Here is a 16,123-nt window from a genome sequence, read left to right on the forward strand (position 1 = left end):
ATATTGCCCGCATTATACATACATGTTATGGATGAAATCTCAATCACATTAAATTGATCTTAGAATAATGCTAGTCGAAATAAAATCCGCAACATACAATGTGTTAACGGTTATATTTAATTAAAAAAACTTAGTCAAAAATGGTTAGAATTTGTTTTATTGAATATTTATTAATTATTATTAAAATTAATAAATATTAAATAAAATAAATTTANAGATTTTATTAACAAAATTATTTGTTCAATTAGTATTCCTGTAAATTAAATTTCCTCGGCCTGTTCTTAAAATCTTAAAGAAATCTCGATCGGTGATTAAAATATCTCAATGATATCATTGAATAATCAAATGCATCTCTTGCTGCTCTGAACAGAAATTCATAGAATCCGTGTCAGGTTTACATTCATGAAGCATAAGCATATATATAATGTGTGATCATGATTATATTCCACATGAATTGTGATTATCGAACCTATATTAGTCGGTTAATGTATGTATATATGGCATGTGCCTAACGCCGCTTGCTGCTGCTAGCTTCCCCCACTATACTTATCATCTATCAATAATTAAATAATAATGCACAATAATGAGTCAATGAACAACGAATCAACATGATTATTAAGCACAAAAACATGAAACTCAAAGGAGAAACAGACACCATCTCCTTTATCTAGTTTCATAGTTGCTTCCTGGGCTGACTATATTACACGCATATATGCACAAATTCAATTTTTATGCCACGAAATCATATAACTTAATAATTGAACTGAAGAAAACAAGAGTAGAATAATCCACCTACAGCTACTACTACCCCATTTGCAAAGAGGCACCATTATTTAGAGCTCATCTATCACACACTTTTTTTTGTTAGTGCACTGTGCACGTATAGTGTTCCATTTGGTATAATTACCAAAACCCCCTTTTGTTCATAGTCGAGTCACGTGGACTCCGACCTCCGCTACCAACCAACTCACTTTCTTCCACAACATCAAAAGATCCTTTTGTGAAAGAGTCATGTTCTTAAGCATGTTTTTTAGTGTATTTTTAACTTTTAGGAACTTGTGAAATTGAGACGGAAAAACAGGTGTACCGAAAGGCCAAAAGTTCCGAGTTAGATGTAGAGATGACACCCCAACCTAATAAACAAGATGGAAATGCAGCCTAACTTAACTGGCAAGAAAAAAAAAAAGAAAAAAAGGAACAAAACTACAAAAGTTACATTATTAATTAGATGCATATTAACACTATTGCCCTATGCTATTTGGTGTAGCCAAAACAAGAAACAAAATTAATAATGATGGTGACAACGATGATAACAGCAGTGGTCTATTTGTAATGGCCCAGAATGACAAAGCAACGAGCCTTTTCTTTCGGTGGTCCTTATTATGTTGTTACTATTAGTAATTTATCTATTTAATTTATTACCTTTGTGAATTAATCTTCATAAGTGTTGTCTATATCTTCGTTTCCCTCTCCATCGCTCACTGCTTATCCTTGGATGATTTCATGTCGGATCTGGTTTGGTTGTATGAACAAATTTGTGGTGGCGATAATGATATCATTCATATCCATACAGAATGTTTGGAAACAGATTTCTACTCAACCAACTGTTAAGGAGACGTTGACTGCTTGATGGTTTCTTCGGTTGAGTAGGAGAACTTGTCAATGCCAAAATACAGTTAGAAAAAAAAATAGAGGGAACCATAATAATTTGTCGTTGAATTCTTGACTTTGGGAAAAATGAAATACCTTGCATGTATGTATAAAGGCTAAATAAAAATATCTTTTAAATTGAATAGAAGTCATAAGCACGTCTTTTTTAACAAAATATTTGATAGTTTTGTTAGATTACATAGAAGATTTTAGCCCCAAAATGCCAATGCTGTAACACCGCCAGTTATAATGCCGTATTTATTAGCGATAATGCTAGCTAAACAAAATTAAAATTTTTTAAACATGTGAGTAATGTGACTTGCCAAACAATAATGGTGAAAAATTAAAGCAACCATGTGGATATTACTTAGGCTATTAAAAACGTTATTCTATCTAAGCTGTTTACGAAGAATATGGATGGTTGTCTTTATTNNNAGTTATGAAAAAAAAATAGTAATGATTTTTTTAGTCAGTATTTTTTTTATTTTTTTTCTTTCTCTTAAATTTTTGTCCATTTATTATTTTATTGGCTAATATTGCTTTAAAAAATAATTTCCTAACAACACTATTTTTGTGCATTTATTAGTAATTTGATTACAAATATAAATGTACTTTAATAATATTATTTATGAAAATTTGAATAGAAATGTTGATTAATTTCAGTTTTGCATGAAGTAAAGCCAAATGTTTTATTCAGTTATGGAAGTGAAATAGAGAAAAAGGTTAGCTTTTACTCTGTCGGTGATGATGGACAAAATAATATGCTTAGTCATATGCAAACCATATAGCAGGTAGGGTTGGTTCCTTGAGTACTTGAAGACACACAAGACACGCATATAATTGCAACTAACACATACCTTTATCTCATCATCTTTCCCCTTCATAAAGGTATTGATCCCTCATGCCATAATCAAGCTCAATCAGAACGAAAGAAACGAATAATAGACGAAAAAAGGCACTACTTTTGCTTTTACACACGGAATAAACAAAGAAAGCTCAGATAAAGAAGAATCACATCATATGATATTCAAGAAAAACACACGAAACCGCATATAGGACAGCAGTTACCATCTCCATATTTATATCATTGTTCATTGATGAACTAATCATACAATGAGATAATCTGTTCCTGCAATAATGCATTATTTCTAGAAATTAAATTTGTCAACCAAGAAAAAATAAAATTCAATGAGTTGTGTAGTGCCCATTTCTAAACCCATCACCTCCGTATCACTGGATAAATATTAAATGACTACACCTATATTTTATCGTATCCAAGTAATGAATTTAGGTTGAGTATAAAAAAATGGCATACAAGAATAAATTAAAAGACGTCACCGGCAGCTACAACCATGCACATTCCAATAAGCACTGTGGTGTCAGTGCCGCTGTTCCCGCCGCCACTATCTCCGACGCAGAATCGGTGGCAATGTAACTAACAGCGAGCAGTATTAGTCACATTTTACATCACAAGTTTTGAAACCTCTACATAAATTAAACTAAACACTCTTTTGGCAATTCTGAGGCCTAAACCCAAACCTCTGATTCTCCAAATCATACTCAACGTAGTAATTCTGCTGCTGGTAGTTCCCCAATATGATCGACGGTCCCCCGGCCCTAGCGGGGCCGGCCGCACCGCCATCCGTGACAATTGTAAGACATGCCACGTCAGGACGACCAACCAAGGAGAAATAATCGGCCACGGGAAGCGTCATTTTGGCGCCACCCTTGAACTGAAAGGTGAGCTCCGGCAACGGCACTGTCTTCGATCCCTTGAAATCGAAGCAAGGACTTAAGCCTGATTGGTCCTCCACGTCCTTCGCCCTCGTGAAATTCTTCATCTGCTTCTCGAATTCCTTTGCTACGACCTCGAACACCGGCTTCTCCATGAACGTGAACGTTGACCCTGAGTCAACGATGGTGCCGCCGTTCCCGTCCAAACCGGGCTCCAATAATGCATAAGGAGCCTTCACCCTCTTCCCGCCGACGAGGATCTTCCGGAGAGTAACGTAGTAGTATTCCCCGAATGCCGAATTGTTCGCCGCGGCGGGGTTCGCACGGAACGGCGTGTAGCTGACGCCGGCGGTCTTGGAGCCGCCGGAGGAACCAATGTGTAAGATGAGGTCGCTTTTCACCGGCGCGTCGTCGAAGCGGTGAGAGACCAGACAGTAAGAGAATCTCTTGAGGTTCATCTGCGACGGCAGTGACTCCTTCCCGCGTCCAAATCCGGCAATCCCGGCGGGTTGCCGGACCGAGAGGATTGAGCAGCCAACGAGAAAATCGGTAACAATTTTTCCGGGAAAATCGAGATTGTCCAGTAGCAGGAGACCGGCGGTTGAGCCCAAACCGTATTGTATGATGTAAGCAGGGCAGTTGAGCGCGCAGTTGGGGGATCCAGGTTGGCAGCCGGGGCAACGGGATTGAGGATCGGAACCGAAAATCCAGTCACATTTGGGATTGGTGCAGCCGACGAATCTGGCAGTTGAAGAGTTCTTGGGAATGAAGGTGTGGATGTTGGAAGGGTCGATGTTTGGGAAGTTGCAATTGGAGCAGAGGTAGCGTGAGGAACAGGGGAACCAGACGAGGCTGCTTCCAGTGTCGAGAACGAAGGGGAATGTCTGCGGTGGTGTTCCGAAACTGAGGTCTACGGAGTAGCTGCCGTAGCTCTTTGCGAAGACTGGGGTGGTGACAGATTCGCTACTTTTGCGGTTCTTGAGGTGGTGAGCCCTGGAGAGAGAAGCAGAGGCGGCAAATTTGAGGGCTTGTAATAAAGGTTGAGAAGCGGAAGATGAAGAGGAGGGTTGGTTTGTGAAGAATGGAGAAAGGGAGAGTTTAATGGTGTTGGATGAAGAGGATAATGGGGTCAGAGAAAGGAGAGTGAGAGAGAGAATGCAGAGAATGTGAAAGTAAGTAGCCATTGTGAAGGGGGGGGATGGGGGATGTTGTTGGTGTTTGTGCTTTGTTGTGTTAGTTTATTATTTATAAATGAGGTGGGAACCAACGGGCAAACTGTAAGTGGGGGTTGTACTTTGTAGAGTGGCTGAGTGAGTTTGGGGGCTGGTGGAATTCAGAATTGTCCTCCCTGCGCGTGGAAAATAACATGAATTGCCATTCACGCCAACGGTAGTTTTTGACTTGTCAGGTCTTATATTATCTTAACGCGCCTGAAGCCTGAAGCCATCCATGTAGGTATCTGTTTTGAAGCACACAGCAACTTTCAGTGTTTGGATGCACATCTTCTGTTTTCATTTTATAAAAATTACATTCTGGCCCTACAAGTTTCATGTGTTCACATAATGATCCTCTTAAATAGGTTTTATTCTTTTGCAACTAAGCTGCAAGAAATTTCCTCGTTTTTTCTATTTCTTCAATTCTTCAAGTCCTCACTTCCCCACCACCTAACCCAAAACAATTTTCGTGCGTTCTCTAGTGTGCCAATTTCTTGGTCGTGAGTGTCTTCATCATCATCATCTTCCCAAACCCTGAGATAAGTAGGGTTGTCTATTACCCAAAATTTCTCCTTAACGGTCAACTGTGGGTTGTGTTGTGGGGCATTCTTACTAGCAGCGACTTCGTCATTTCTGTGATAAGTTCGATACCCAGTTTCATATTCATGTTCTTATCTTTGAATGTAATTGAATGAATTGATTTATTGCAAGGCAATTGGAATTTCAGATATAGGGTTTGTGTACTTGTTTTTGCAATGTTAATTGTAAGTTCTTTAGGTTTTGATTTTTTAGTTAAATTATGCTGGGACAGGAAATCTTGCTTTTTTGTGCCATGTTCATCGATTGATGCATTTTCATGAGTATCTGACCTCCTGCACCAATTGTAGTTTTACAGAGTTTTCCAACTTTTTCATATTCCTCTCTCTTATTTTGCAACCAAACGACCCACTCAGGACAAATTTGTACACAACACTCATTTATGTAAAGGCTAATATATCATTTGGTGGCATTAAGTTTGGATAGACTTTTTTCCATATATAAAAAAAAGGTAAAGATGCTTAATTTTTTTTTTCTTTTATCTTCATGATATACAATACTTTTTGTCCAAGAAAATTTTAAAAATTAATATGTGAAGTGACATTTGGTCTTTTAAAAATTTATGAAATATTGAAAAAGTTCTTATAAATCAAATTATATAAGAAACTCCATTATACATAGATGAACTATGAGTTTATGAGATAATTGAACAAAGCAGGGAGGCATACAAGAAGTGAGGCAGTGTTGAAGATGATAACCATTTATTGATGCATTGTGTGTTTGCAGAAGAGACATGGGATGATAAGTGTTATGGTATCTGTTGGAGATAATATTAAGCTGGTATTCAATGGCTCATAAAAATAAGTTGTAATTGATTATGGTTGAATAATTTTTTGATGGGCAAAAAACCCTAATAAGCCAAGGCAAGTTTCGAATTATATAAATAAGCCAAAAGCAAAATCGTTTCAGCAATGAGCCAAGGCCTATTTTAATGTAATTCGAACCAGCCTGGTTCGAACTACATTCCTTAGTAAATCGAACCAATATAGTTCGAATTAGGATGAGAAAACGTTGAACGTAATTCGAACCAATGTGGTTCGAACTCAAATTGCACATAATTCGAACAAGGCTAGTTCGAATTATACCTACGATAGCTAACCATGTAATTCGAACCAACCCTGGTTCGAATTATCCTTCTCGTGGCTCCATTAGTAATTCGAACCTACCTGGTTCGAATTACTCATGATTCGGCTATATAAGGAGTTCGAATCAGCCTCATTCGAACCATTCTTCATTTCCCCTACCCCACCAAATCCCAGAAAAAACGACCTAGATTCTCTCCGACGAAGACCTGAACAGAATACTCTGCTGATGGGGGACGACGAGGCCAGGGAGGGAGACGAAGAGAGCGTGGTGCGGCGGACCACCCTGGTCGTGACCCTGACGACGATGACGACGATCAGCATGGGCCCGTGGGCGGGGATGGTGCAGGGGCTATTGCAGTTGCTGGTTTTAGTACCCACGATGGCGGACATGGAGGTGAGTGGTATGGGTCAGGTATGGGTGACGGGGCTGACCTTGGTGACGCTGGACTCGGGTCGGGGCCTCTTGGAGATTACTTCGTTGGTGTACCCGCCCATGACCAGCCTCAGCAGGAGGGTACCCCATGGGTTATTCCAGGATCATAGTGGTCAGACTTCCTTGCCTCAAATACGCTTGATGCGGACTTCGGGGGTCAGCAGTTTCTAGAGGAGATTACCGCCATCATGCAGGAGGACGTGCCGTCCCGGAGACGTGGTCAGACCTCCGGCACGCAGGCACCTTTAGATGTTGATCTGAACGAGCCTCCTACGGCATCTGTTGGTGACCATTTTGGTTTGGGAGGTACCCCACCATCCGCCTACACTGCTGCATCAGAGTCTGTTGCCGGGCCGTCTGCGGCACCCATCCATGTTACGCCACCTGCACAGCTGATGAGCGGATAATTTATACGCTTTTTGGCATTGTTTTTAGTATGTTTTTAGTAGGATCTAGTTACCTTAAGGGATATTTTTATTAGTTTTTATGTTAAATTCACATTTCTGGACTTTACTATGAGTTTGTGTGTTTTTCTGTGATTTCGGGTATTTTCTGGCTGAAATTGAGGGACTTGAGCAAAAATCAGATTCAGAGGTTGAAGAAGGACTGCTGATGCTGTTGGATTCTGACCTCCCTGCACTCAAAGTAGCTTTTCTGGAACTACAGAACTCAAAATGCCACGCTTCCAATTGCGTTGGAAAGTAGACATCCAGGGCTTTCCAGCAATATATAATAGTCCATACTTTGGCCGAGTTTAGACGATGCAAAAGGGCGTTGAACGCCAGTTCTACGCTGCAGTCTAGAGTTAAACGTCAGAAACACGTCACGAACCAGAGTTGAACGCCAGAAACACGTTACAAACTGGCGTTCAACTCCAAGAATGACCTCTCCACGTGTAAACTTCAAGCTCAGCCCAAGCACATACCAAGTGGGCCCCGGAAGTGGATTTATGCATCAATTACTTACTTCTATAAACCCTAGTAACTAGTTTAGTATAAATAGGACTTTTTACTATTGTATTAGACATCTTATGATCTTTAGTTTCATCTTTGGATTATCTTTTGATCTATTGATCACGTTTGGGGCTGGCCATTCGGCCATGCCTGAACCTTTCACTTATGTATTTTTCAACGGTAGAGTTTCTGCACTCCATAGATTAAGGTGTGGAGCTCTGCTGTTCCTCATGAATTAATGCAAAGTACTACTGTTTTTCTATTCAATTCAACTTATTCCGCTTCTAAGATATCCATTCGCACCCAAGAACATGATGAATGTGATGATTATGTGACGCTCATCATCATTCTCACTTATGAACGCGTGCCTGACAAACACTTCCGTTCTACATGCAAACAAGCTAGAATGAGTATCTCTTGGATATCTAATACAGGGGACCGAGTCCGAGTTATTAGCGTCTTTGTGGTATAAGTTAGAACCCATGGATGGCCATTCCTGAGATCCGGAAAGTCTAAACCTTGTCTGTGGTATTCCGAGTAGGATCTGGGAAGGGATGGCTGTGATGAACTTCAAACTCGCGAGTGCTGGGCGTAGTGACAGACGCAAAAGGAGGGTGAACGCTATTCCAGTATGATCGAGAACCTCCAGATGATTAGCCATGCCATGACAGAGCATTTGGACCTTTTTCACAGAGAGGATGAGATGTAGCCATTGACAACGGTGATGCCTTACATAAAGCTTGCCATGGAAAGGAGTAGGAAGGATTGGATGAAGACAGCAGGAAAGCAGAGGTTCAGAGGAACGAAAGCATCTCTATACGCTTATCTGAAATTCTCACCAATGAATTACCTAAGTATTTCTATCTTTATTTTCTGTTTATTTATTATTTTTATTCGAAAACTCCATAACCATTTGATATCCGCCTGACTGAGATTTACAAGGTGACCATAGCTTGGTTCATACCAACAATCTCCGTGGGATCGACCCTTACTCACGTAAGGTTTTATTACTTGGACGACCCAGTGCACTTGCTGGTTAGTTATATCGAAGTTGTGACAAATTATGAATTAAGATTAGAGCACCAAGCTTTTGGAGCCATTACCAGAGATCACAATTTCGTGCACCAACAGCCTGCCCTGGGTGAGGACGCGAATGAGATCGAGGATGAGGAGCCGTTTATCCGCAGAGGTCAGAGGGCACGGGTACCCCGTCGTTGCTTTACGGGCTCGCATCTGTTTAGATGATTCACGTTTCATGTATTTTGTTCCTTAGGGTTCATTCATGTATGATAGCCATGTGTACTTTTGTTGTTATTTTAGAGCTGTTTTCCTTTGTTGTTTGTTCATCGTATTGTACTTTGAAAATAGGTGTTTACCGGATTTGTCAGTGACTATTTATAATCATTGCATCATATAACAGTTTAATGTGTACATTTATTTATTAAATTTTGCATTTAGGGGACTTGTAGCAAGACTCAAAGTGAAACATAACATATTCATTACTTAACACAGCATGCACAATACATGAAAGTAAAAAAGTCAACAAATTACATGAGTGGTCAACCAAAACATCGAACAGGGAAACTTAAATAAAATAAGTACTAACGCTAAGAACATGGCTACTAATGGCCCCCAGTGTGAGACGATCCACCCAGCTGTGGGCAACTCCGATGTGTGTGTCCGGGTTGGCGACATAGGCCACATCTCTTTGGCCGGTTTGGATCTGCCTCGTCCATATTTGTTCGTATCCTAGTGGACCTCGGACGACCCTCTCTCGTACGCCTCTTGTCAGGGTCCGGTATCACAGTGGGCCCGTCGTATGGTGGCCAGAAACCCTCTGGAATCGGTGGGGTGAATCCCATTCGATACACACTGAATACCGAACTAATCCGGTACACGCTGTGAACATAAGTGGTCCAGTTTACCCGTGAGTAGGCATAACATGCAAGTGCATGCTAACACGGGAAATGAAGTGCCTGGAAGTACCCGCAGTCACATGTCTGAGAGGCAAGCGATACTCTGTATCTACCCAATGAGAAGGAACCAGTCGGAGTAGTCTCTGCTACGGTGAACTCAGAATTATCCCTGTCATACAAAGTCACCATGAAGCACCTGGCCATCTTCAAGTTGGCCTCAATACACTTCACCAAGTGCTGACTGAATTGTTGTCCGATTCCCATCTGGGCCTCAGCCTCTCTCCCCTTGCGAACAAAAAGTTCCGCAAGCCTTCCATATGTTGCCTTCACCAAGGAGGATACAGGTAGGTTTCTGACACCCTTGAGGATTGAGTTGACACACTCGGAGATATTCGTCGTCATGTGACCAAATCTCTGCCCCTCATCACGATGTCGAGTCCACAAGGAATAATCAATCTGGTTTGCGCACTCACACATCACCGGGTCTTCAGACCGCAGAATATCAAACCAGTAATCAAACTCAACCTCGGTCTTGGCATACGCCGCATTCACAAGAAGCCTCCGTGCGTCTTTGCCCTTGAAGGTAAGAGCAAAATTAGCAGCTACATGTCGAATGCAGAATGCACGGTATGCAGATGGAGGTAACCAACCTCTGTCAGGAGCCTCAAGCGCAGCCTTGATGCCGTTATGCCTGTCCGATATAACCAGCAGACCCGGCTAAGGTGTCACGTGCTGACGAAGGTAGGAGAGAAAGAATGTCCAATACTCAGCATTCTCACCCTCTACAAGTGCGAATGCAACAGGTAGAATGTTGGAGTTCCCGTCCTGTGCAATTGTGATGAGCAACGTTCCCCCGTACTTGCCATACAGATGGGTGCCGTCAATGCTGACTAGCGGCTTGCAATGACGGAATGCCTCGATGTACGGTGAAAACGTCCAGAAAAGTCTGTGAAAATAAGCTTGAGACTCGTCTACCTGTCCTCCAACTCGAACGGGGCTCGTCTTTAGGACTGCAACAGTACCAGGCATCGTCAACTGGACTTCCAACACCCACCTGGGCAGCTCGTTGTATGACTCATCCCAGTCACTGTATATGAGGCCAATAGCCTTCTACTTCGCCAACCAGACCCTCCTGTATGTCGGCCTAAACCCAAAGTGTGCTGCCGTGGCATTTAGGAGCACCTTGATGCTGACGGATGCATCAGCCCTAACCATTGGCATAATGAACGCCAATATCACGTGATAATCCAAACTCCTGTGGTCACTCGAGATGGAGGTGGCAAGACAAGTGTGAGGTCCATTGTACCGTTTGACCTCCCAAATGCCCTTGCGCTGCCGGAGACTCAGTCGAATCAACCATGTGCACCCATTCCCAAACTCAGAACACTTGCCCACATACCGGCGATAATCAGACTCCACTACCTTGTACTGTACCCCTCGCCGGATGCTGTAAGTCTTCACACTTAACAGGGCCTCATCTTTATCCTGAAACTGCTGACCAATCTGGAACTCTGTCAGACCAGCAGTTTCTTCTGCATCTCTAGCTCCGAAATCAACAGAGTGCCCAGAAACCCCCTCCTGCCTCATGGCATCCAAGTCCAAAGCGGAAAAATGTGGTGGATATTGTTGTGTGCCAGAGCTAGAACCACCTACCGCCAATGCAGGCTCACTCGCTCCAATATCATCGCCGCTGTCGTCGTCAATCATATCCGGCTCGACGTCATCGTCCTCTGCATCACCCAACAATCCATCTCCAACCCCAAGCGGTGCAGCGCCCTGTAAGGCGTTTGGCAGAAATTCCCTGGATCCTACCTCGTCGCCTACACAGGTAGGAAGATCAACAGCAAAAGACGGGGAGGCGACAGCTTGGACCACTGGCTCGTACACAGGGACGGAAGAAGAAGCAACGGCAGGCGTGGAACTAGAACCGGCTGGCGTGCCTACAGCGGTGGTATTCCGGTTCGAACCCCCTGAGCTGGATACCACATCAACCATCTTTGCTAACAATTCTGGTGTCCTCACCTCCGGAAACTGCCGCCGACATAGAAACATGACTTGCAAGTCCTCATCACTACCAATCGTGAAACAATCATACTTCACAGTATCCTGGAGGACCGTGATTAGAATGCGATAGAAAAACTTCTTAACCCGCTTCGCACCTTCCAGACCAAGTTTCATCAGTACAGATCTAACAAGGTCATCATAGCTCGTCGTAGGAGTCACGACAATACAGAGAGGATCCTTATCTGTGAACTTCACGCCGGAACGAGTTTTTCTCTTAATGGATCCTCTGTGGTGAACCAAAATAACAAAACTCTCCTCACTAGCCATCTTACACCCTCTAATGAGAGTAACTCACGTTTACAACCATATATATACAGCTCTGTCTCCCACTAATTCGAACCAGCCTCCTTCGAATTATGGTTTGTGTAATTCGAACTAGCTTGGTTTGAATTACTTTGGGCAGCTTCTCTCTCTATAATTCGAACTGCCTTGGTTCGAATTACTTGCTTCCCTAGTTCGAACCAACCTGGTTCGATTTATTAACTTCCCTCTACTAGTAATTCGAACTGCATTGGTTCAAATTATTACTACATGAAGTTCGAACCAATCTGGTTCGATTTATATTAATATATGCTTTGGCTCATTACTGTAACCACTTTGAGTTTGGCTGATATCCGTAATTTCGAGTGGGCCTTGACTTATTATGGTTTTTTGCCCTTTTTTGATAGTATTTATTTTTGTAACTTTAATTAGAATGATAGAATTTATTTTGGTTAGAGGTCAAAGCTAGCAATAATAATTGCCTCATAACTATAGTTAATTTATTACCATATTGAGTTAGGTTTTAGTAAGATTAATTTTTGGGAAAGTATAGGTAAACAACAACATTATTGAATAATATGAATAATGAAGTTTAAAAAAGTAAATTAATTCTAAATTTAATTAGTGGCATGAGTAATTAATATCTAATAATAACCAAATTTTAAAATTTAAAAAATAAGGGTTTTCACATTGAGGCTCTCCAACTAACCTCTAGTCTTCTCTTTCTCTCGCTGCAGCCTCCCCCACGCTCGACGCAAGCCATCACCGCGCCTCCGCAGACGACGCCACCTCCCTCTACGCCAACCTCCGAGCAGCCCGCCATCCTGTGAATTTTTTTCTTCCCATAGCCGACAAATCCGCGGACCGTGCATTCCCTCGCAGCCCACCGTGTCAACCGTCACCGCCTCTTCGTCTCCAACTAATCCGCCCAAATACAGGGGAGAGTTGCGGCTGCCGTTTCAAGATTACGTGACCTTTCACAGCCACTTCAATGGAGTCCAATTTTGTTGATCCGGTTTGTCATCCTCCAGCTTCCTTCACCGACGGCAATACCACGCATTCAAGTGACAATCTTCTCAATTCTTGCGATGTGGAAGGTGAAAAGTCTAACAAGGTAAGCAATGTATGGTTGTGGATTGAGACATATGTTTATTTTCATATAAATGAGATGGTTATTCTAAGCCCAAAATTCTTAAACGTTGATGATATTCATTCAAAAATTTTTTTATGGTATTATCTTCCATCAATATAGTAAGTTAAAGGGTAATAAATAATAGATCAATTTCTAAAGAAGATGAAGATGAACCATTTGTTTCTTTGATCCGATAAACTAATATGTTACCTTTTTAATATGTTATATTGAAATTGGTTCAGTATATGTTTAGTGTTAATTGAGAAAAAATTACACATGGTTGCCATTAGATTGTTTTGAATCCCCATTCCTATGCTCCCAAGCCATGCTTTCACAAGCAAATATGGCTATATATGTAAGGAAAAGGAAAATACAGCAGCTAATAATGAGCTTTTTGACTTTTCAAAGCATAGAAGAAAACTTGGTTTTAGGTTATGTACGTGTGTTTCAGATGTGGCGGACCCATAAATGCTCTATATAAACAATTAATATAATCCTAACTAGTTAGGTGAGAATTTTTATGAGTACACTTCTCATTGTTATGATTACTGTTAAGTCATGTATAGTAATATATTTTTAATGATATTCTTAGAAAAAGTATTAATAAAATCTTTTTAGTTGAAACTTGATTAATAGTACCGTATTTGTTTTTTTTTTGGGTTTGTTTGTGTATGTTTGATTGTTGGCCATAGATGTACGGACATTACTGAGTTTGGAAGTGATAACATGGATCTTGTTGATGAGGTTTGGACTCTAGTATATTGCTGCTTTTTTGTGAACCACTGACGAACGGATTTTTGACGGTTTAGAATTTCACAAATGAAATCTCGTTGAAGTATAGTCTCTAAACCAACAATAATCCTTTCATGCAAAAATTTGTTTGTCACAAGTACAAACCCCAAGAATCAAGAATGAAGTAAGGGTATGGCATTTATTCAATGGAAACTAACTAAATGCAATCTACCTATATGCAACTATCTAAATGAATGCAAGTGCTTGGTCAAAATAAATCAATTCCCAAGAAACATATATGCACAAGGGCTAAGGACTAGCAAGTCTAATCCACAATTGGATTGAGTTATTAAATATTTTTACAAACTTGCATGAAGAATGATGATCATAGGTGAAAACATGTAACTGAGCATCAAACCCTCACCGGATGTGTTTGCACTCTATTCGCTCAAGTGTTTAGGGTTGATTCACTCAATTCTCCTCTATTTCATGCTTTCCAAGATTTGTTTTTCTTCTAACAATCAAAATTTATTTCATGCATGCATACAAGTATCATGAGGTCTTTTCATTGGTTGTAATGGGGCTAGGGTCAAGGTAGGATGCTGAAAACTATGAAAACTAAACTAAAACTAACTAATCAACTAACTAACTAACTAATTTGTTAACTAAAATAAATGGTTGTCAATGGTGTTTGGAAGTGTTGGATGAGGGGTAGGAGGAGGGAAGAAGAAAGGAAAAAGGGAGAAATAGAAGGAGGAGAAGAAAAGAAATGTGGTGAAGGAAGGAAATCCGCGCGTACGCACGCATGGCGCGCGCGCGTCGTTGGCTTATTTCGAGAGTGGCGCGTACGCGTCATGTGCGCGTGTGCGCAAGTGGGGTTTGTGCCAGAGGCACAACGTTGGCGCGGCGCAGGCACAACTCTTTGGAAAATGTATGGAGGTTGAAACTTCTCAATCCGCGCGTACGCACGCATGGCGCGCGCGCGTGGATGGTCGAAAATGCTGGAAGTGCGCGTACGCGCCATGTACGCGTACACGTGGATGGTGCTCTGTTTTTCAAAAATTTTTTTCTATGTTTTTGCACCAATCCAAGTATTCCAAACCTCCAAACAGCTACCAAAACACCATAAAACCTTATTTAACATACTTAAACTACCAAACACACTCAACTAACTAAACAAAATATGAAATTAAACTAATTCTACCAATATATCTTCAAGTTGATTATCATTATTCCATTTGGGTGGCATGACCTTAGAATTCTCAATAAAGTGACCAAACATTCTCCTAGACCCAAACAATCTAGCTCTATACCAAACCGTGCAATTAAGCTTTGAACATGCAACCATAATGAGTCTAGAATAATGTTTCCAACCACTAGCCATTTCCTTTTTGCTTTTAAAGCCACAAATATGTTTAAGTTGACCATCCGTCTCAAGCAAACCATATTCAAGGGGAATAATAAAGCTTGAGTATAAGGAATTTACCCACTTGAATGAAAGAATGGATGGTGGTGGCTTGGGGAGAGGTATCTCCAACGTGCTAGCAAGCTTTACTCCCTTGTGTTCTTCCTTATTAATCTCCACCACTTCATAAGCTTCTTCACTTCCAATCCTTTGTTCATCAATTTCATCTAACTCTTCCTCATCACTCAAATCATAAATGGGAGGTTGAGAGAAATCTACCTCCACATTGCTTTCTATCTCATTGGGAGAAGGTTCTTCAAATTCAAAGGATTCACCACCAAGAGGGTTGGATGCATGATCTTCATCACCAAGGGAACTCAATTCTTGCTTCATTCTTTCCAAGTCTTCATTCAAAAATTATTTTGGAGGTTGTGCACTTTCCTCCTCGACATCAAATTCAATCTTCTTGGATGGATTTTCTATGATTTTAGCTTCCCATGGAGGTTCCGCATCTCCTAAGTCTTCAACCACTTCTTCCTCTTCTTTAATGATCATAGGCTCCTCCAATTGTTCTAATACAAAGTGGCATTCCTCCTTTTCCACCGGAGTTTCTAATCTTTCCTTCATGCTATGCTCTTTAATTGGTTCTCCACATGTGACCATGGGAGTGCTTTGAGTGCTCAAGTATTGGGAGACTAAAATGCGTACTACCTTGGTTAAGGTAGCCACAAATTCTATTGTCTCCTTTTGCATTTTTCCTTGCCCTTGAAGTATAAGGCTAAGGGTTTCATCCAGGAGTGGATGGAGTGGATAAGAAGGTTCATTGTCTTGGAGAAAGGGTTCAATATAGGAAGGTGGTTCTTCTTGGTGAGGTGGTGGTGTGTATTGAAGTGGTTCTTGGGAGTAGTAATCTTGGAATTGTGGTTCTATGTATGGCTCATATGGTT

General features: G+C 41.2%; 1 protein-coding gene across 1 annotated transcript; it reads right to left on the reverse strand.

Moving 5' to 3' along the window:
- LOC107604673 (probable aspartyl protease At4g16563) lies at window positions 2,677-4,737 on the reverse strand. The gene has a single exon (XM_016306318.2). It carries the CDS (start codon window positions 4,566-4,568, stop codon window positions 3,150-3,152), a length of 1,419 nt encoding a protein of 472 aa, XP_016161804.1. The 5' UTR covers window positions 4,569-4,737; the 3' UTR covers window positions 2,677-3,149.

Source organism: Arachis ipaensis, chromosome B06, assembly GCF_000816755.2.
Source record: "Arachis ipaensis cultivar K30076 chromosome B06, Araip1.1, whole genome shotgun sequence".
NCBI classification, from domain to species: Eukaryota; Viridiplantae; Streptophyta; class Magnoliopsida; order Fabales; family Fabaceae; genus Arachis; species Arachis ipaensis.